Below are 23,619 nucleotides of genomic sequence, written 5' to 3'. Positions count from 1 at the left end.
CATGTCGTTGAGTTGATGGTTTAGTTTTGTTTCTTCATGTCGTTTAGTTTTGTTTCTTCTCACGACGTCGTTGAGTTGATGGTTTAGTTTTGTTTCTTCTCATGTCATTGAGTTGATGGTTTAGTTTTGATTCTTCATGTCATTTAGTTTTGTTTCTCATGTCCTCGTTGAGTTGATGGCGCGTTGGCAGGTGTCCGTGGCGTCTCTCCGCGCTCCCGTTTGCTCGGCCTTTCCCGGAGCTGTCTGCGATACGCCCAGACCCGGGTACACAGCCTGTTTATGTTTACGAATCTGGAGCGCATTCTGATTGCTTTGTCGTAAATGTCAAAAGAGGCCATATTTCCGCGGTCCGGCTCATCTCTCACGTCTCTGCCTCATATCGTGGAGCTCCCAGGAATCTGCTCACAAAATATTCTCCTTGGAGTCGAACTTGTGAGAAATATTTATCTCATGTTCTCTATATCAATTTTCTCTATTAAAAGTACAATAACAAACCGTTGGGCTCAAGGTGACGTGTCAGCGGTGATATATTTGATTATAGCGCCGTTATATTAGCACGTTTGATTTTCTCAAGGTCACATTTTTAAATCCTACAGCAGTTTCTGACAATATAATTAAACTCGTGCCACCTCAAAAGTAAAGCAGAGGCGCGTTAATACCAAACAAATGTATTTTTAATGGATAATTTGGTTTTTTTTTGGACTGGACTTGAATTTTTGGACGTTTTTTACAACAATTAGCAAAGATTTATGCCCGATTAAAGTAAAGTTTGTCTTGCCCCTGCGTAGATTTATTAAAAAAGCAGCTGCTGGGGTTAAATGCGACGACTATGTGCCGTCTACATCTGATTAGAAAGTGCGCTGTTAGCATGCTGTTTGTGGTTAGCATCGCTGTGACGACTCTGGCTTCTGAAAATAATGAAACACGCGTATAAAAGGCGACAGGAGCTCGGTTGGTGGAGCGTTTGTCCACTGAGCCCATGGTTAGCGGGTCAAATCCTGCTCCCACAGATGAATGATGATGTTGTGTCATTGGGCAATACACTTAAGCCGTCTCGTGTGATTGTGTGTGTGAATGGGCGAATGGTTCCTCGATTTTAAAGCGTTTTGAGCCTTGAAGATGCAAAAGCGCTGTATAAAAACGTGACCATTCCCCATAAACTCACAGTGTTTATTAATTATAACGTATGAATGTGTTAACAAACTGAGGCGTAGGTTTGGACCGCTGCAGTCCCTTTAAAATGAACTTGTTCTGTTGTAAAAAATCAGGCACAGCACCGTTAAATACAGCACAAATGTCTGCAGTGAACCAGAAACTCCACATCTGCGAGACTGAGCGAAGCATCTGCCGCACAAACCTTTACTTCACAACCTCGTTATGAAGCTTGTACTTCACACAAATCCAAAAATCGGTTTGTATTTTGTCACGTATTTGATATAAATAGGTCTTGTTCCATTGGAAATAGATAATAATTCAATATCGATATGGATTTTTTGTGGCTGACGCTCATTCCGATCGTTTAGAATCCAGAGAAACTCATGACGTTAAACTCTGCTGCTGATATTTTTGGGCCGATTTCGATTATTTTCCCCAAATTCCCATATTTTCTGGACGATAAGTTGCATTTTTTTTCATAGTTTGTCCGGAGATGCGACTTATAAATTGCTTTAAAGATAAAAAGTCTTGTTCTTGGTCTCAGATTTTGTAAAATAAATGTCTCCCAAAAAACACGACTTATAATCCAGTGCGACTTATATATGTTTTTTTCTTCGTTATTTTGCATTTTTGGCTGGTGCGACTTAATTATTTACTAATTATAAATGACTACAAACTCATCTTTAACCCTATTTTACAGATAAGTGGATTTTTAGAGTGGTGTGGTCATGTTTTGTACAGTGTTCTCTTGACATTAATGTTGTTCTTATAAAGTTTTTGTGATTTCTGATTGTCCCAAACTAAATATCGGCCCGATAAATTTGCCAAACGATGTATTGGTCTATGTCTAATAATAATTCTGAATGTCTGCATAGTTCCAGATTCACAGATTAGCGCTAAAGACACAAGTTATCGCCCCAACAGTGGAAATCGTAACAAAAAGCTCTTGTTCTAACGATTCTTCTTCCTCAGTTTGACTTCATTTGTACTAATCCAAAGTGTAGCTTTAAAGCAATAACAGCAATTTGTTTAACGGCGCTCAATAAAACCATTCCCCAAAGGCTGCGTTTATGAAGCATGCAGCAGATTTTTAACTTTAAACTTTATTATTTGGAACCGGCGCTGTATGTGTTATTAACAATCACTCAAAAATAATCTCTCTTTTTAGTTCTCATTAAAACGGCGTTGGCAGCGGAACATTCCTGACACTTGTTTATTTCGTCAGCCGTGCGAAATAAAGACATTCTCCGAGGGTCAATCATCATAAATTAGATTTCATTCAACTCTCTAATTATACATATTAGATGGAGCGTACAAACCCACTTCAAAATGGTATATTCTGTTAAGATAAAGAGTTAATTTATGCCGTTTTCTCTGGGTGTCTGCTGCTAATTGAATAGGGGATGGCGAGCGCGTTTCAATTGTTGGGAGCACTTGGCGTTCCCTCCTCGCGGTCTCAGGTGGTTCCTCTTGATTTAGTTTCTAGTGTAAACAAAACAATGGCGGTGCGGAAATCTACATTTGTCTTCTGCGCTTAAGAATGGAGTCGTGTTGCATCTGCTCGGCGCTTCGTTAGATATAGGGCTCTGATTAAAAGGTGAATTAAAATGCAGAGTCACGCGCCGCTGTCAGGGAGCGTGGCCAGTGTGTGTCTAAATGTTTTTATGGCGCTGTGATAAAACTGAAATGTGGAGGCGTGTTTGGAATGACTGATTTTCTGCCTCCGATTCGCCACCAAGAATGACAATTATTATTAAAGATTTTCTGCTGTTGTTTTGGAAATACTCGCGCGTGTTTCTATCTTTTCGTCGTTAACACTGACGCTAATTCGGTTCACGCTTCATTGACGATCTGTTTTTCGTTCTGTCTCTCTTCTGTCTCTCTTTCCCCTCTGAACCAGGTGTAATGAGTCATTTTTGTCGGGACATTTGCTCCTAATGAAGAGTCCTCGTCTCTCATTTGTTCAGAGTTGGCTAAATTATATTGTGTAATGAAAAACATTTTAGCAAATCTTTTTTATCAATAATACTTATAGTAAGAGACGGTGGCTCAAGGGTTTGTAAACACTCGTCCGCAAACCCAAAAGGACGACAGATTCTCGATATTTTGAGTCTGAAAACCATTAGAACAACATAACAACTCATATTTATTTGGTTTGTCGCAGGGTCCACTCCGGACAAACAGGGTGTGCTCAAAGTCGGCCATTTTTGTAGTTTTTGGTCGACGTCATGGGCCAGACCTGTTTACCCGCACAGAAAAATGGACTTACTGAGAGGGCGGGCTTATTGTTTGTGTAAAATGTCCATCCTCTGTCGTCCATGTAGAACTTATTTACTCAAGATCGGCAGCGCCATGTAAAATAATACAGCCTGAACCAAGATGCCGGTGCCCATGACAACTTCTGGAGCAAGGTGAATAAAAGCTGCCTTGTTTTATTTGGGGACCTGAGTGTAGTCGTGACCGTGTGGCTGTGACGGCAAGTTTAGATTTAATTGCTTATTTTTTGTTTTGTTGTGAACAGTTTGTTGTTTTCTTGAGTTAATTTCCTTCTGGTAAAAGACACTTTTTATGTAAGTCTGCCTCCTACTCGGACCACATCGCTCCGACAAAGTTCTGATGATGTGTCCTTAGGCGAGACGCTTCAGCCAGTGCGACTGCGGTGCTGGGTCTTTGGTCCTTGATCCATGGTCCTTGATCCTTGGTCCTTGGTCTTTGGTTGGTCTTTGGTTGCCACTCAGCACGGTGTCTCACAGCAGAAGGTTGGTTCGATCCCCGGGTCGCCCAGGCCTTTCTGTGTGGAGTTTTTCATGCTTCTCCTCGTGTCTGGATGGGTTTCCTCCGGGTACTCCGGTTTCCCTCATCAACCAAAACATGAACGCCCTTCGATACAACTGTTGTTGTGATTTTGGGCGTTACAAAAATAAAAATGAATTGAATTGGTTCTTGGTCCTTGGTCTTTGGTCTTTGGTCACTTGTCCTTAGTGCTTAATACTTGATCCTTGGTCCATGGTCTTTGATGCTTGGTCCTTGGTTCTTGGTGCTCAATCATTGGTCCTTGGTCTTTGGTCCTTGGTCCTTGATCCTTGATCCTCGGTCATTGGTGTTTAATACTTGGTGCTTGGTCCTTGGTGCTTGGTCTTTGGTCTTTGGTCTTTGGTCTTTGGTCCTTGGTCTTTGGTCCTTGGTCCTCGGTCGTTGGTGTTTAATACTTGGTCCTTGGTGCTTGGTCTTTGGTCTTTGGTCTTTGGTCCTTGGTCCTTGATCCTTGGTCCTTGGTGTTTAATACTTGGTCCTTGGTCTTTGGTCCTTGGTCCTTGGTCCTTGGTCCTCGGTCGTTGGTGTTTAACACTTGGTGCTTGGTCCTTGGTCTTTGGTCCTTGGTCCTTAGTGCTTAATACTTGATCCTTGGTGCTTGGTGCTTGGTCTTTGGTCTTTGGTCCTCGGTCGTTGGTGTTTAACACTTGGTGCTTGTTCGTTGGTGCAGATCGACAGTTTCAGCTCCAGACTTCTCTTCCTTCCATAGAATCTGTAGAGAATGAGTCATGGCCACAGCGTCGAGCTTTAAGAGGCGTCAACAGCCGTGTAAAGTGCAGAGTGTTATTATTAGAACTCAGTGTCTGTCCTTTCCCCCGGAGCCACTTTACAGTCGTGTATATGTAACAGTGATAGCTCCGCTGCCACTCACTCCAGTCTCACATTTTATTGTTTTATTTATTTTGATTCTGTTGTTTTTATTATGTTGAATTGCTGATTTTATTTCACTCTGTGCAGAGCTTTGGAAACACTCCTTGTTTATAAAATGCTGCAGAAATGAAGTGGATTGAACCGGATGTTTGCATATTTTTGTACATCTTGATCTCCTGTGTTTTAAAAATGTTGATTCAAAAATACTTCAGGGAGACACTTGTATCGTAAAACAAACTCATGTCATTTTGAAGGCTCCTGCGGCTCTCGTACGTATTGAAAAATATATATCGCCTCACAAGGACACAGACCCGGCGTCCTTGATTCAGCGTCTCGGAGCACTTCTAACACAACGCGATCCGTGTTTTTCTAAGTGTTTACCCGGGTCCACAGGCTGAAAATCGTACTTATTTTCATGATATTATGCCTCCCACCTGGTCGTATGACATCACCACATCCTCGAATCTGAAAAACCCACTATAACAGCACAGGAACGCGCTCACAGCTTGAACCCAAACGCAGCAGGAGCTTTGCAAACAAAACAACGAACACGAGTTTCCCGACTGTCCGCCGCCGACCGCCCTCACCCTAAAAGACCTAAATGACTTTGCACAGACTAGTTCTTCCTCAAATACACTCCAGAGTCTCCAGATATTACATGAACGTACTTGATTAGGACGCCGTACCGGTCAGGAATTGTCTTAATCTGACCTTTAGCATTAGCCGCCGTACAAACATGTTGCTCCGAGCTTGGGTGAGAATAGTGACGTCGTTCGCTCAACACCCACTCAAGCTGTTTGATTGATCTGAAGGTCAGGAGAGAGCAGAGTACCAGCAGAAACTCTCATTATTGGAAATGAATGCAGTTTAATGGAGCAGATGAACTGTGTAACATCTGCACCTACTGACACGGCACCGCAGCCTTTTCTCCCTTTAGCTTTCTGCTTTGTCGAGGGCCTCTCCTCCACTCACTGTGTACTAGATATTTCATACCAATCCTTTGATGAAATATTAAAAACCAGAGAAAAGGCTAAAGGTCAAGAACACATGGTGGATTTTATAACTGCTCACATTCTTGCTGTTCGTGAAACTTAAAAATGCAATTTCTTTGATTAAAATTCTCTGTGTTCGTGAATTCTCCATTGGTAAGATTGTGTTTGGATGTGTTTATTGAGTGAAGTTGTACTGGAGAGTAATGAGGAACATTTCCCTCGTTCATTCCTTTGTCCTTCACTGATATTATACAGATTTGAAAGGTTCTATTTTACGCAGACTTGATTCTCGTAGTTTTAATCCATGTTAGAACGTCGTTATTTCATCAAAAACAGACCTGGAGTTGTGTTTTGTTTCATTCACACTTTATTATTATCAGTCTGTCTACATCTCCAAACCTCAAAATGCTCTGTTCCACCTTGTGATGTCATGAAGTGGTAGTTTTCCATTTAACTTAGTGGTGTCCAAACTACGGCTCAGGGGCCAAACGCGGCCCTCAGACCATTTTTATTGGTCCTCAGACTTTGTGCTGAGCTGGTCCAGTTGATCATACAGACGTTTTCTCAGCACTTTAAGAATTTCTAGTTCTATAACCTCAATAATCTCACATTTCATGGTGAAACAGGCGTAAAAATAACGTTCCAAGCTTTTTTTAAGGTACGGTGGTGGCGTCAAAACGATGTCAAATGCACCAAACAGAATAATAATAAATAAGTTTGGACACCCATGATTTAACTCCTTTTATCTTTAGTTCAGTGGAGGTTTTACTTCATTTCCAGGACTGAAATGATCCAGATGATTCTATAAATGAAGGTGTGTGGAGTTTAAAAACACAGTGGAGCACTTCCTGTATCACCACATGATGACATCACAAGGTGGAACAGGTCCGTTTGTGATGAGGAAACATTAGAACAGACCAGGAAATAAAATAATATGGAGCTTTAAGAAATACACGACCAGTCAAAGTTTGGACACACACTCTCATAATCAATGTTTGTTTTATTTATTTTTTTTATTTATGATGCATAATATATGAAGTTCGTTAATTACACTAAATTAAATTACTATATCAGTATTTTTCCATGCACAATTTCACAAAGTTATGGCAGTTTTGCTGTTTATTTCGAGTAAACATTTGTGTGATGTCGTGTTTACTGTTTTACTGTTTTGATGAAGTGTATTTCATAAACTCAACGTTCGTGTTGTGGTTTAACCGAGAATTACTGCAGTAAAATCGACTTATTAACGTGACAAAGTGGGTTCGGTCACTTTGTCCCATTATTTCATTTGCCATTTTCTTCATTTACCAAACACCAGTAACAACAGCTAAACATTTACAATCCGCTTTAGTTTATTTAGTTCCATTTCAGTTCAGTCACACTTCACTGAAATGTTCTGTATTTACTAAAACATTTGAGTTAAATCCAGACGTGCTCAAACTTACCTGGTTCGTCACATGGTCCAGACAAATGGGGGGCGTGGCCAGCGTCATGGGGCGGAGCATGTGCGTTTAACCGTCTGTTTGAAGAGTCATTTATTTCTCTATATATTTGTGTGTTTGATTTACGTGATCTTGTGTTTTTCGCTGTATTTCAAACATACTTGAACATATTTGTACTTTCCTGCTCATGTTAAACTCCTGTTTCCTGCACAGATTTTGTGAGTATAAACGCTGTCGGTTTGAGTTTGTCAGTGCAGTTGTGTGCTCTGAAGTGTTTGTTACGCCAGATTTAGTTGGTTTCTTAGTTTCTGTTTAGTTGTGTGAAAAGTTTATGTCGTTTTCTTGAGTTATTTTGCATCTTTTAATAAATTCCATCTGGTAAAAGACACATTTTTGTCCACGTCGCTCCAGCTTCTCCACACAGACATTTATCGATCATCACATGGATCCAGGACACACTCAAGATCAATACTTTACAGAGACGTGAGTCTGGACACAGAGGAATGTCCCTGTTTATAGATGTGTGTGATTGACAGGTGGATTAGCCAATCAGGGACAGGCACAGGTCCATCTGTATCGGAAAAAATCATGAAAAAAATATCACAGAGGCTGAAAATCACTGTGGATTTCTGCAGAATCAATGAGTGAAGCCTCAATTGTGTTAATCTGAGGTGAACTAATTATTTAAAGGTTGGATGGAGTATTTTGATCCGGGACGAGCCCTTAATTTGTTACGTCCCAGCTCATGTGGGGACAGTGAAGTAACAAAACAAAGATGGAAAATGGTAAAGTCAGAAGTAATTTAATGAACAGGGATGTTAAGGGTAAACTAAACGGAAAAGTGTCTGTTAGAAGAGAACAGCACTGCATTAAGTTTATCTATAAGGGACGACTTCAAAAACTGACAGAAAACCTCACCTGTTTGTTAATTATTGATACTGGAACATTTAACACCAGGTCACATGATGCATAAGACTAAAGACGAGCCAGAACTGAGACGGGAAAGACGCTTTTCGCTGTTCTGCTTCACAAAAATGGAATATGCTCCAAGGAAAAGCAAAACTGGACACGTTGGAGACACAATTGCAATTTAATAATCTGATAAACTTTTATACACACACCTGCACTTGTTATTGATGTTTTTTATGGACTTATTTGTTTTGTTTTTTCAGTTTGTGTTGTATTTTAAACAGGGCGAACATGAAAAAAAGAGAGTCCAAGTGTCTCATTGGGTCGCCCTATATAAATAAAGATAAATAAATTAAATAAAATAAACAAAAAGGGACTAAAAATATTTAAAGAGACGGTACTTTGTAAGGTTTAACCCTTTAAGGACTGAGCACACTGTAGACATTTTTGTAGCCATAAACATCACGTTAAAGTATCAGAATTAACTGCATTTTTTCACACAACTACCTCGATTTTACACTTTCATCCGTATTTTTTCTTTCTCCCGTGCTCTGATTCGTCACCTTTGAGGAACAGCAGAGGCAGATTAACGTAACGACACTAAAATATTTAAAGAACCTCATGCCTCGCCATTTGAATTTACACGAGAGCACGATCGGTTGCGGAGTTTCGGTAATGTTAAGTCCACAACCGCGAGTTTATGGGCGACAAGAGCAACCGGCGCTGTAGAGTTAAACGAAGACAAAGGTAAAGTTAAATAACGCACACATTTTACAATAACATAACACAATCTGGACAAACAAACACAGTCTTTACGGCTGTAGTGACACGACAGACGCACAAATACGGCAAACTGGACACACACAGCGGCTCAGAACAGGTGAACTGACTCTTCTGACTCAGGGGGAGGCGGCTGCAGGTGAGACGCACGATTGGCCAGGCTGGAAACTGTCCTCCAATCACAGACGAGGACTCACACAGACAGGAAGTAGAAAGATTCAGAGACGCACACACGAAACATAATGAACAAATACAAACCACAAAAAGAACTAAAGGTCTGGGCGGTAACAGGAGCTGGAAAAACAGATCTGATTGGACGATCACGTTTGACCGGGCAGCGGAGGATGTGAGGACAAGACAAGACATCAATCAATCAATCAATCAATCAATCTATATAAAAACTACAGGGAGAGATCATTGTGGAGCCGGACGTGTTAATAATAATAATAATAATAATACATTTTATTAATATAGCGCTTTTCAAGATACTCAAAGTCGCTTCACAAAACAAACAAGAATAAAATATCACAAAATTTACAACATAAAATCAAACATTAAAAGCAGTTTTTGTTGAGTAATGATTGTATCTAAGTCAGGGCTTCTCAAAAAAGAAAAACATCAGTACAATTTAACAAAACAAAAACGAGAAAGCAAAATAGATCAACTCACAACAAAAAATACTTTAATAACATTGTAACAGTAATATGTAAAATGCATAAGATGTCCCTGAAATTCATATTTATTTATTTATTTTATGTGAATTTGAACTATACACATTTTTTGAACTGATTCAACAATTTGATACTGAAAAAATAAAATAAAATAAAATGCAATTGAATTAAATATCAAATTAAAACATTAAAATTAAATAAAATCAATAAATAATAATAAATTCATTGATCAGCAACATTAACAAAACAAAAATGAATAAAAAAAAGTGTCTGTTTTTTTTTTTTTTTCCTCAGGATTAAGGATTGAAATGGGCATGTTTTACTTTGTTTTACTTTGTTTTACTTTCTAGTACTGCAAAAGAAAAGCATGAACTTTTTGTCATATCACCCACATAAAGTCTGAGCGCCGTTACATAACAGAATGAGACTGTCCCGTGGCAGATTACGCCATCGCGCCGCGCTCCGTCGTGGCGTATTGTACAAAAACTTCAAACATGCGGCGTCATCTTTTCTGAATCCTAATTAGGATTAGGCTGCATTTGCTTGCACATGTCCTTTGAGTATTTATTGAACTTCTTAACTCCACCAAACGGCACAGACACGTTAAGAAAAGAGGGATTTGTAAATTGTATCGCTTCGTTTTATCCTCTTGCTTTTTTTAAAATATAATGCTGCTATAATCCCTCTAACTTGTCTTTCTCACACGAGCTAAAGAGCTGATTCACTAACTTTATTTCAGCTCTTTCAAGAATTGATTCAGGGTTTACGGCTCTGAAAATCCTGATGACTGCGCTGATTCTGTGACCAAAAATAAAAAATAAAAATAGACTTGGACGTGTTTAACCAGTGAAATAATAAACACGAGACAAATTTAACCATTTTAAACTTTAACGAGACTGAAAAAGCTTCTGGAGGACGACTAAAACTTTGTCTAAAACCTTTGATCAACGATGTTTTGTAACAAGGAGCTACTTTAAAGCTGCACTAAGAGACTTTTCTGGCCAGCTGCTCGTCTTAATTGAGGATGTTATTGCTTTGCCTGCTTAGATTGTTCCACAGTACGGCATTAAACGCATTTATCTCCATTGAGACGAGCAGCCAGCCCCACCAGGCAGTGTTACAGGTCAGATCTGTGGAGAGCAGGCATGGGACGTTTATTAAAGCTGCTGACAGTTTAAAATGACAAAATGACTAATTATAGCTTCAAAATTACAGAACAGACTCCATATTTAAATAGTTTTAGAGTTGTACTTTGTTATAAGTGAAAACAAAAAATACTCCAGAAGAAATCGTCAGAGCGAAGTCGTTTTTCCTGCACTTTCTGGTGATATAACAGCGATTAACTTTGTTGGCGATTACCACGATTATATAAAATGTCTCTTTTTATCACGATAAACGATATTATTATATTATTTATCGTCCCATCCCTAGTGGAGACGTGAACTTTCATGTTTTTTATGTATTTTGGAGCAATAAAACATGCAATAAATATGTTTAATTGAAGATTCCAGGCTAAACAGTCACATTTCTTGTTCTTTTTCCATTGTTTTTAGTCGTTATTCTTCAGCCCGACACTCAGACGTCTACAGTTCCCACCAAAACACTTCATTTCTTCTCTCAAAGTCTAAATAAGTTGAGTATTTCCAGCGTTCCAGCGTCTGCCCGGGGCCATGAAACTAACTTAATGAAACAGCTTTTGGCCCTTTGGCTGTGATGAAGTTTGTCCAAACCTGTTTCTGGCGGCGCGCTCGTCTGCCCCCCCTGCAGTCCCAGAGCTGTAGTGCGTCCTCTTTTATGTCCACACACAATGGGGGACTCTCCATCAGCGCTCGGGCTGTGGCTCTTTCCTTGAACAGTTAGTGTGGTATCGATCAGGGCCGCTCCAAGTCCTCAGGAATCAGCCCGTATTGATTTCACTTCAGCTCTAAGCCTCTCTCAGACCTACTGTATGTCTCTCTCCTCGCTCCCCTCCCTTTTCCTACGTCTTGACCTCTCTGAGACGGCGTTAGCGAAACACAGCACTATTACTCACAGCTCCAAGTCTATTTACACACTTCTCCGCTCCAAAACTATGGATTTTTAGGTGTGAAAACTATTTCTTTACAATGGATTTTTTTACCGGACCACACTCTAGATCTTCCTGTTTGGAAATGTTATAATAATCACACCCAGAACTATTTGTTTTTCGTCAAACTTCACAACAAAAATGCTTTAAAATGAAATAAAGCAACAATAGAATCAAATAGAATCTAGTAAATGGAGGGAGCACAGTCGTTGTCTCCACAGATCTGACTCTTAATTAGCCTGAAAATACTACCTACGCCTATATTTATCTCCACGATTTTAACTTTCTGCTTCCATGGAATCCTGCAGGTCCTGAAAGTTACGCAGTGTTGCTTTAAAGGTCCTGTATTTACACAAAACTGACTCTTATGAGCTTTAAGTCGTGACCTCATCAAAAACAAACCTGGTGTTTTCTGTCGTTTTGTTTCATTCACACAAGTTTTATTATTGATCTGTAACATCCCCAAAGCTCTAAATGCTCCGTTCCACCTTGTGATGTCATGAAGTGGTAGTTTACAGCTCCTTTTACCTTCAGTTCGGTAGAGATTGGCACTTTTTTTCTCCATTTTTTGGTGATATAACAGTGATTAACTTTGTTGCCGATTACCACGATTATATAAAATGTCTCTTTTTATCACAATAAACGATATTATTATATTATTTATCGTCCCATCCCTAGTGGAGACGTGAATTTTCTCATGTTTTTTATGTATTTTGGAGCAATAAAACATGCAATAAATCTGTTTAATTGAAGATTCCAGGGTAAACAGTCACATTTCTTGTTCCTTTTCCATTGTTTTTAGTTGTTATTCTTCAGTATTCTTGGTAGTTTACAGCTCCTTTTACCTTCAGTTCGGTAGAAATCGGCACTTTCCCCTTAAATAATTGTCCAGAAATGTAAAATTCTAGTCTGTAAACCCTTCTGAGTCCAAACAGTGGCTGTGGTTCCACTCAAAACGTGATTATTCTCAGATTTTTTGGGTTGTACGACTGATTATATGTCGCTAAAATAATCTCCAGGTCCTGAAGTGAAAACATCAGCAGACAAAATAAACGACTTTGTCCAGAGCTAATAATTCTAAAAAGCAACATTTCCATAACAAAAAGTACTTCTCAAACTTCATATTTGGGTTAATTGTGTTTATGAGGTAACAGTGTTATTTTTACACTCAAACATAAACAGAGTCCCATTATTTTATATCGTATTTAAATGTACCTGTGGATAATGAGTCTCCACAGTGATAACTCGTCTGTTTGTGGAGCGTTCGTCCTTCCCCCGTTTGACCCAGACGACGGGTGAAGGTGAACACTCTGTCAATACTGAGTCTGAAATGGACGTCTCTGTCTCAGGAGGAGGATGGAGACGAAGCACCTGTCACTCACAGCCACAATGAGACCACGTGACTCTTCTGTTTGACTCTCCACACGTGACTCTTCTGTTTGACTCTCCTCACGTGACTCGCTCTTCTGTTTGACTCTCCACACGTGACTCTTCTGTTTGACTCTCCTCACGTGACTCTTCTGTTTGACTCTCCTCACGTGACTCGCTCTTCTGTTTGATTCTCCCCACGTGACTCGCTCTTCTGTTTGACTCTCCCCACGTGACTCTTCTGTTTGACTCTCCCCACGTGACTCTTCTGTTTGACTCTCCCCACATGACTCTTCTGTTTGACTCTCCACACGTGACTCTTCTGTTTGACTCTCCACACGTGACTCTTCTGTTTGACTCTCCTCACGTGACTCGCTCTTCTGTTTGACTCTCCACACGTGACTCTTCTGTTTGACTCTCCTCACGTGACTCGCTCTTCTGTTTGACTCTCCACACGTGACTCTTCTGTTTGACTCTCCACACGTGACTCTTCTGTTTGACTCTCCACACGTGACTCGCTCTTCTGTTTGACTCTCCCCACGTGACTCTTCTGTTTGACTCTCCACACGTGACTCTTCTGTTTGACTCTCCACACGTGACTCTTCTGTTTGACTCTCCACACGTGACTCTTCTGTTTGACTCTCCACACGTGACTCTTCTGTTTGACTCTCCACACGTGACTCTTCTGTTTGACTCTCCTCACGTGACTCTTCTGTTTGACTCTCCTCACGTGACTCGCTCTTCTGTTTGATTCTCCCCACGTGACTCGCTCTTCTGTTTGACTCTCCCCACGTGACTCTTCTGTTTGACTCTCCCCACGTGACTCTTCTGTTTGACTCTCCCCACATGACTCTTCTGTTTGACTCTCCACACGTGACTCTTCTGTTTGACTCTCCACACGTGACTCTTCTGTTTGACTCTCCTCACGTGACTCTTCTGTTTGACTCTCCTCACGTGACTCGCTCTTCTGTTTGACTCTCCACACATGACTCTTCTGTTTGACTCTCCACACGTGACTCTTCTGTTTGACTCTCCACACGTGACTCTTCTGTTTGACTCTCCACACGTGACTCTTCTGTTTGACTCTCCACACGTGACTCTTCTGTTTGACTCTCCACACGTGACTCTTCTGTTTGACTCTCCTCACGTGAATCTTCTGTTTGACTCTCCACACGTGACTCTTCTGTTTGACTCTCCACACGTGACTCGCTCTTCTGTTTGACTCTCCCCACGTGACTCTTCTGTTTGACTCTCCTCACGTGAATCTTCTGTTTGACTCTCCACACGTGACTCTTCTGTTTGTCTCTCCACACGTGACTCGCTCTTCTGTTTGACTCTCCTCACGTGAATCTTCTGTTTGACTCTCCACACGTGACTCGCTCTTCTGTTTGTCTCTCCTCACATGACTCGCTCTTCTGTTTGACTCTCCACACGTGACTCGCTCTTCTGTTTGACGTGACTCGCTCCTCCGTTTGATGCCCCTCTCGTGACTCGTTTGTGACTCGTTCGTGACTCGCTCGTGACTCGCTCGTGACTCGCTCTTCCGTTTGTTCTACTGTCACCAAAAACAACGTAATCCTTCATTTTCTTTCAGTCAAATTGTCGGTTAAACTTCATAATAACTGGCCTTTAATTAACGTCACTAAAACATGAAGAATGATCTTTATTTCTAATCAAACTGTTTGTCTTTTATGATTTAAGTCTTTTTTCAATCACACAAACCGACTCTGAGCTTTAATCCATGTTCTAATCCTGTTCCCTCCTCAAAAACAGACCTGGAGTTGTGTTTTGTTTAATTCTCACATGTTTGAGTCACTTTATTATTAGTCTGTAACATCTACAAAGCTCAAAATGCTCTGTTCCACCTTGTGATGTCATCAAGTGGTAGTTTTCACGTTCACAGCTCCTTTTACCTTTAGTTCAGTCGAGATAAGTGACAACTCCAGGTTTGTAAATGATCCAAATGATTCTATAAATGAAGGTGTGTGGAGTTTAAAAACACACTGGAGCACTTCCTGTATCACCACATGATGACATCACAAGGTGGAACAGAGCGTTTTCAGTCTAAATCTGCAGGTTTGTGCGTTAAACATGTGAGAACGAAACAAAACACAACTCCAGGTCTGTTTATAAAGTGACTGTGACAAACTATGAGACAAAAGAAACAAAAAACACTTTAAGTTCATTTTTTTGTTGATTTAGATGAAGATGAGGCGGCCATGTTGGATCTTTGTGAAATCTTTACTTTGGCGGGTTGTTGTCGTGTTTTATAATGAGCGTGTACATGCGCCGCTCAAACAATTTAACGTTTGTCTTGATCACCATAATTACGTTTTATATATAATCAGCTATTGTGAAAAGATGCTGCGTTTTCCTTTGTGTTTGTGCGACAACTTAAAAAAGATTGTGTAGCTTTATAACTGTTTACGTTCACAGATGGAACAGATCTACAGCGACTTTAACACGATTTTAAAGAGAAAATGTGAGATTAAGACATTTTTGTAACAGGTGTTTTGTTTAGAAAAGTGAATCGGGCTTTAAAATGTGAAAATCCACTGTGTAGATGTTATTCTGTCGCTAGAATATTCCACAGTATCGCATTAAACGTCTCTTTTTTTTTGTTGTTTTGTTGTTTTTATTGCGTAGAAAACCTGACTCTCCGCAGATCTGACAGGGCTGGTGGTGTCAGCTGCTGGTCTCCATGGAGATAATCATACTCTGGAGCATTACTGGCAAAGCTCCGCCCACCAGCGAAGTTACACACTCCAGCTTTAAAACGGACTTATGCGTTTGACGACATAACGGATTGATGAAGCCCGTTCGTCGCCGCGGAGACGAACATATTTAGTAATGTGCCATTTCTTGTTCAAAAGGCGGCGTTAGCGTTAGCGTCCGCGCTGCCGTCGGCCTTTGGAGCCCTGGTATTTGAATGAAAGCGCCGTATTGAAGCGGTAAAGTTCAGAGTCCCGGGTCGGCGGTCCATATGTCGCCGCGTGTCTTCAATGGACGTCCTGGGGTCGTCTCCGCCAAACGTCAATACTCTTATTTTCTGTTTGACTTTTCTCAATAGATTCAGAAGAAAGCTCTGATCTTCTTGTGTAACACTTTATCTGTCTAAAAATACTCCCCGAGTTTGTGCAAAGGCGACATTTTGAGGACTTTACCTTTCAAAAGATGGAATAATGATGTGATATTTAGGTTTCTACGGCAACAGGCAAAGTTTTCTCATCATTCTGAAATCAAATGTGAAAATACAGGTGGTAGATCCATCCATCCGTGTTTTTCCTCTTATCCGGGGCAGCGGTCTAAGCAGGGACTCCCGGACTTCCCTCATCCCAGACACTTCCTCCAGCGGGACCCCAAGTCGCTCCCAGGACAGAGAGACGAAGGCCGTGTCTCAACTCTACGGTCACGCGTTTCAAAGTACCGTTTGAAGTACCTCGCTGACGAAGGGCGCTCCTTTGTCGACCGTAAATACCGTGTCGAAATGGGACAGCCCGACGCCACGGATCGTACTTAAACCGTTGTCTGTTCGCTTACGTTCCGTCGTTTATGTGGCGTCGTCCAGCAACCGTGACAGCTGCCGACTCGTGATCTAAACGTGTAAAATTAACACTGGAATAATCACAGTTTTACTTTTAATTCTTTATTATTTCGTAGAAGAAGAGTCAAGGTGTCGTCGTCGCAGCCGTTTATTTCTGTTTTAACTGAACGACGTGAGGAATTAATCTTTCCTTTTGAATATTAATAGACAAATACAACGTTCAAGGTGAGTTTTTTTACATAACTTTAACAAAACGCGTCCGTAGAAGAAGTCCCGCTCGGTGCATGATCGGATACAGAATTCGTAAAGTCTGCTCAGGCGCACGCTTCGTTCACGGCCGATCTCCACGGAAACGCGGGAAAAGCAGGGCACATTCGTCGGCTGCGTTCGCCGGGAGTGTCGTAAGCGCCTTTCAAATACAAGCCGACGAAGCGTGCAACCGTCAAACTGAGACACGACCGTCGTCTCTCCGGCGTGTCCTGAGTCTGAGGTTCACCAGGAGGACGTGGCACTTTGGTATTTCTGAACTCGACCAAAGTAATGTCGTGATTTCTTTGTAAAACGGTGGAAGCTTTTCATAATAAATCAGTGTGTGTGATATTTATAATCATTACGGCTGTTGACAGGTGAAAGGCAGATTATTAGCTTTAGCGTTTTATCCCCAAAGTCCGTGTCTTAGCGAGAGGAAAATTGGACTGAGTATAGATTAGTTGAACCGCAGCTTTGGAGAGAAGTGTGTGGTGAGTTTATAAAACATCATACGCACAGATCTGACTTTAATGTGTGGAAAAAATGTCTAAAAATACAAGTTTCTAGCCATTATTTTAATAGTTTAATCTTAATCTAACTTATTCAAATCGTTCATCATCTTTCCAGTTGCATCAAATGTGGCTCAGTGAGTGGATTTTCAGTAAAAGAATGACATTACATACATTTAGTTCCACATTTTCGAACAGTTTTTCTGCTGCTGCTCCTATTTTTCTCAGATAAAGTGAACAGAGAGATCCCTGAAAGACTCGGGGCTGAAGCAATCCCGTCCTTTAGCCGAGTAACTCCTTTTTCCGGGGGGCATTTTGTCTTCAGTCTATAGACCGAGTCCGGTGTTTCTGTATCGTCTGGGGGTTTCCTGAGGTGACTTAAAATCGAGGCTAAAGACGCCGCCGCTTCACTCACGAAAGAATGTGGCGTTTGTTTCTCGGGTCGGCTCAGACCGGAGTAAACAGGAAGATGGATGTTGACAGTGCGGCCGGAGCGGTTGTCGTGGCTGATAACCGTTTCAGCGGCGGTGTAATTTCAAAGGTGTGGGCCCGAGTGGCGCTCCACGGAAAATATGGGTTTGAGAAGTGACGGCTGAGAGGAAAAACAAAAAGTTGTGTTTAAATGTGAGAGACGCCTGCGATCGGGAACAAAAGGCGACTATTGTAACGAGAGAGGGTTTGTCATCGGGCGACACTTCATTTTTCATATTGTGGTGGAGCGAATGGTCGTCGCTCGCTTGTTTCCCCACGCACATTCATACACCGGTGTGCGCAGACGCTGGGGGCGAGGAGGGCGAAGTGTCTTGCCCAAGGACGACACGATGGCGTTCATTTGTAAGAGCTGGAATCGCACCGTCAACCTGTGGATCAGATCGGCTCTACTAAAGATGTTTATGTCGAGAGCGGGATGGACAAATGCTCTACCAACTGAGCCACGTTCGCCCCCATATATGTATAAAAGTATATAAAAAAAAAACCTTCATAACTCTTTTGTTTTTAAATATTTTTCGTTTATTTTTCCAGAGCATTTAGAACGACTCTTCCCACATTAATCTGATCAAATCCATCACCAAGGAACGAGTGGAACTTTGAGTCACATGGGTCAAATTTGACCCAATACCAGAGACGCCCCGAGTGTAAACGACATTAAAGGAATAATAAGTGTTTTTCAAAGACAGGGGGCAGTATCTCCACAGACCTGATAGTCCTGATTTCTTCCTGTGGGTCGATCTTGAAGAAAAGGTGTTTGTGAATAAACCTCAGACGATAAACGACTTAAACGTGACATCGAGAATCAGAATCAGAATCAGACTTTTATGGTCATTGTCACAAACTAGGAACTTTCTTCTATGATAAAGTGCAACATAAAACACAGAATAAGTACAAATAAGTGCGTACATAAAGTTAAAAAAGATGCATAAAGGTAAAATAAGTGCAAATAAGAGCTGGAAATGTTTTCAAATGTTTTTTCAAAGTGTTGGATCGAGCGATTCAGGGCCAAACCCACTTAAAAAACATTCTTTTTTTACTTTGTTTAAGCAGTGATGAATTCAAGTGTAAGTGAACAATTATAACTCAGATTATAAATTATAATCTCAGAAGGTTCAGTTTATCTACTGCTAAAATTTGGTGAGTTTAATTTAAGATTTACAGGAGCGACTGAAGATTTAAAAGTGTCAGTGACTCATGGGCCGCCCTGTTTATATAAGAGAAGCTCCGCCTTTATTAGTCCCACAGAGGGGAAATTCCAGTGTTGCACCGCACAGTTAAAGAACAGAAGGAGAACGGTACATGCAATAAAACAAGATAATAGATAAATAGCTTAAAAATAAACTAAAAATAGACTCTAATGTAACACACTGTTTCTTATTATGTACAAAAGAGTCAGTAAAGTGACCTCAGTGGATTCACACGTGTTCAGTTTAACAATATAAACATGTGCGTTATTCTGTTTGAACAAATACACCTTTTTAACCTGCAGTTTACATTTTTCAGCAGCAGGAAACAGTGAACTCATTTGACCCGTGCCAGGTGTATTATATATTATTGTGACCTATTACTTAACCATCACAAAAAGCCAATTTGTTCCAACATTAATAGATCGGCTTCAGCTGCAATCGCCAACTGTCAAATTACGCTTATTAAAACATGAAAATTGGGGATAAAGTGCAGTCAAAAACAATTTAGCGTGACAAAAGGTAATCTTACCAACAGTTATAAAAACAGTATTTTAATTTAGCTCTTTTTATACAATTCACTTTTTCAATTTGGTATGAGCAGCCTTGACGTGTTTATTTTACAGAGCTGAGCAAATATAAAAATATCATTTATTAGAATAAACATGAGAGCTGCATCTTTAATTATCCTGCTCTAATCTTCCCCCGAGTCCGGTTTGTTTGGACTGGAAGGAACTGCACGAAATCTTCACGATATTTGCTGTTGGTGTCGACTTAAAGCTGCACTGTGAAACCTGCGTGTTTCCATAGAGATGTTATTTTATTAAGAATGTGTCACAGTGTGGTATTAAACACATTGTGGTGTCTGTGTAGTCCCTCTGGTGTGATCTATAGTGAACGTGAGAGCACCTCAGGACACCAGTCTGCTGTCCAGCTCCGTCTGAACGACACCGACCGCTCGTCTGAAGATCGTGAGAGTCAGATCTGAGCCAGAGAGAAGAAATGGTTAGAGAGGAGGAGCTAAAGAAGCAGTTTTTGACAAAGGGGCGGGGCCAGGATATATATCTGTGCATATTCCATCCTCATTTTGCTAATTTGAATGCCAACAAAGAACGTGCCTTGGTGCTTTTATCGGACTTCGGTGAAAAAAATTCGTCTACTTACGGATTAAACACTCACTGTCCGCTTTTCTCTGATGAGCTCATTTTTGCAGAAGATAAGATAAGAGAAGAAGAGACAAACACACGTGAACAAGGTCGATGTGGCTGAACTGCGCCATTTTGGGGAAACATTGGACTTGTAGGGGAAAGATAAATTGAACAAGGTTAATTTTTAATCTACTTTAATATAATTTAATCACGTTCTATGGGCCGTAGTTTGTCCACCCCTGATCTTTCTTCTACTTATAACTCCTAAAGATCTAAATCAAAACGAAGAAAATAACAGAGCTAGCCAGTATGCTAACAGGTGTGAGAGCCTCCGTTAAGAGCCTGGATGATGATGCTAAATATAACTCAGACACAGTTCACACATTAGACCGAGAGAAACAAACGGAAACTGTAGGTGGAGGAATAGATGTGTTAGCTTCAGTGTCGTTAGCGCCTCCTTCAGACAGAGATAAGGCCGTGTCCAGCAGGAATCTGACCAGAACTGAAGAAGAATCTGACCAGAACTGAAGAAGAATCTGACCAGAACTGAAGAAGAATCTGACCAGAACTGAAGAAGAATCTGACCAGAACTGAAGAAGAATCTGACCAGAACTGAAGAAGCGACTTGGACGAGCAGCGAAACGTCCTCACTTCTACAACTTTTACTGCACATTTTGGTGTTTTTATTTCTGAAATGTGCAATAAAAACACACCTGATCTCTTATTTCGGCTGGTAACTGCGTTTGTCCATGGAGATGTGGAGCATTTTTGGCGAAGGAATAACTCCACGGAGACAAGCAGGGGCCAGATCTACCCAAAAAGTTACACAGTGCGACTTAAATGTACAGAACGTGTTACTGTCTTATCCAGGATTAGCCGCTGATTGTGTTTTGAGCGCGTTCCCGTCGTGACAGCTGCCTCTCGTCTGTGATCAGCGCAGAACGTGTGAGGTTCTGAATGTTAATAACCCTCCTCTTTCTCTCTTTTTCTCCCTTTCCCTCCCTCTTTTCCCTCCCTCTTTCTCCTCAGCGAGTCCAGATGTGTCCAGCGATCAGGACGCTCATCACGGTCGTCATCATCATTCCCCATCTGCCAACGACCTGGGCGTGAAGAGCTCGTGTCGGAGCGTGGCGCTGACGGAGGCCATCTTTGTGCTGCTGCTGCCCTGTTTACACACACTCCTGGCTTTGTAACTACTGCCTTTTGACATAAACCGTCTCCGAAACCTGTTCTCAAGCCCGTTTTTGGACTTTATCGGCTTGATTATCGGAGAAAGACGAGGCGCTTCAACCTGAACGGACTCGACAGACAGACCGCTATAAAGAACTTGACATTATTTTGTATTAGACGTCGCAAAAGTAAAATATTTATATGTGCTAATACCATGATTTAGTCGACTGGAAAAGGTGAGTTTGATTTTAATTTAATTGTTTTGATGTGTACATAAAGCACTGTTACTACACTGTAATGTTTGGGACAATTTTCTGAATCGACTTTGTTCATGCGAAATTACTCCTGATTATTTGTGTTTTGCTGGACAGATTTAACTTATTAGTGAGATCCCAGGTGGAAAGGACAGAGTCTGCGTCTTTTTTTAGGTTAACCACGTGTTTCCAGATGAACTTCAGCACATCTACGTCTGCTGCATCCATTATATTCACTTTATAACAATAAAACAGCTAAAGTTACAGCAATGTCAAACCTTTTTACTAATTCTGTTGATTTGTTTCTTTGTGCAATTGTTTTTTTAAGTTTAAAAGAGAAAAAATTAGTATTGTGGGAAAGTCTATTTATAAAGTTCAGTTAAAAATGATGTGTAATAATTTATTTACTTACACACTGCACAATTCATTCACTATTTTGCTCTAAACCAACAGAAATATTATCAATAAATGGATTTATTTCAAAAAGTCAAAGTAATCTCAAGTGAAAACAGTGACTGATTCAAACGTGTGATGTTTATACCGTAGATTGTGTCTATAAACGGACAGGGCTAACCCGCTAACCGCTAACCCGCTAACCGCTGCGCTCCAAACAGGAAGTGTCTGTGTGTCTCAGTCGTCCAGGTCTGATCCAAAGCAAAAGACGAAGTTTCAGTCTGTCACTGGACAAATCACTGCAGAAGTGTCTTAGACGAGCAGCGAAACGTCTTCACTCCAACGATTTGTCCAGTGACAGATTTAAACTCCGTCTTTTGCCAAACACAATGTGAGTATTCATTTTCTATTTATAAAAAAAAAGAAGAAGTTGCCTCTGTCTGTAATTGCTGCTGTCAGACTAGTTATTTTTATATATATATATATTTGTTATTTTGAGGTTGTTTATTTTTTATTATTTTGAGGGTTTTTTTTTTTTTTTTTTCTTTTTTTTTTTAGTTATTTTGATTTTTTTTGTTTAGTTTTTTTTTGTTATTTTTATTATAATTTATTTTTTTATTTTGAGGTTTTTTTGTTTCTTTTTTTTTTTTTTTGCTATTTTGAGTTCATTTTTCATTTTTTGATAAACTGTCCTCTCTCTGTCTCTGCTGCTTCAGACTCATTTTGGTCTTAAATGTTCGTATTAACCCTCTACATGATCCTGGGGTTAATTTTTTTGAGTTATTTTTAGTTTTAGGGTTTTTTTTTTTGTATTTAGATTTTTTTTTGTTTTGTTTTGTTATTTTTATTATAATTTTTTTGTTATTTTGAGGTTGTTTTTTTTGTGTTATTTTGAGGGTTTTTTTTAGTTTATTTTCTTTTTTTTGTGAGTTATTTTGAATTTTTTTTGTTTATTTTTTATTTTATTTTATTTTTTTAGTTTTGTTATTTTGAGTTCATTTTTCATTTTTTTTTAAACTGTCCCCTCTCTCTGTCTCTGCTGCTTCAGACTCATTCTGGTCTTAAATGTTCGTATTAACCCTCTACATGATCCTGGGGTTTTTATTTCACTATTTTGCCCCTAAATCGATCAATATGAACATTAATAACAGACAAATCAGGTCCTTCTTTCCCCGAGGTCGCTCCTGTTAGCGTTAGCAACAGGTTTGATTGACAGCGTTGCTATGCGCTGTGCTATCTCTGCTAAACCAGCGGGACGCGGCGTTACCTTCAGCGTCCTCTCGGCTCTTCGGTTGCTATGACACTCGTGGTCAGAATTACAAATATAGACGTTAGCTGTGCCTGCTTTAGCGTCGATGAGCTTCATTTGGCGCCGGTGGGAGACGTCGCACTCACTCAGTCCACTTTTTTCCACAGTTTATGGCGTAATATCCACTACACACTTGAACATTTGGAGTTTCTTCTGTTTACTGAGTTAATTGGCTGTTCTATTGTCATTTCCACACTGTAAAAGAGAGAAAAACGCGCTCTAACTTAAAATATGTCACCTTACGTTCTCTGTATGTGCTCTGTCCCCTCTGAGTCTATTTAATTACTGTATTTCCTTGACC

General features: G+C 40.4%; 1 protein-coding gene across 1 annotated transcript in view; it reads left to right on the top strand.

The window, feature by feature from the left end:
• The window catches only part of gpc5a (glypican 5a), a 241,213-nt gene extending 219,377 nt beyond the window's left edge, over positions 1–21,836 (top strand). Inside the window, exon 9 of the mRNA XM_055230405.1 lies at positions 21,222–21,836. Within this exon, the coding sequence (XP_055086380.1) occupies positions 21,222–21,385 (164 nt within the window). The 3' untranslated portion in view covers positions 21,386–21,836. The remainder of the gene's footprint in view (positions 1–21,221) is intronic.
• Positions 21,837–23,619: the final 1,783 nt, after the last annotated feature.

The sequence above is a fragment of the Periophthalmus magnuspinnatus genome, chromosome 3, assembly GCF_009829125.3.
Source record: "Periophthalmus magnuspinnatus isolate fPerMag1 chromosome 3, fPerMag1.2.pri, whole genome shotgun sequence".
NCBI lineage: Eukaryota > Metazoa > Chordata > Actinopteri > Gobiiformes > Gobiidae > Periophthalmus > Periophthalmus magnuspinnatus.
This window is presented reverse-complemented; position numbering and strand designations above follow the sequence as displayed.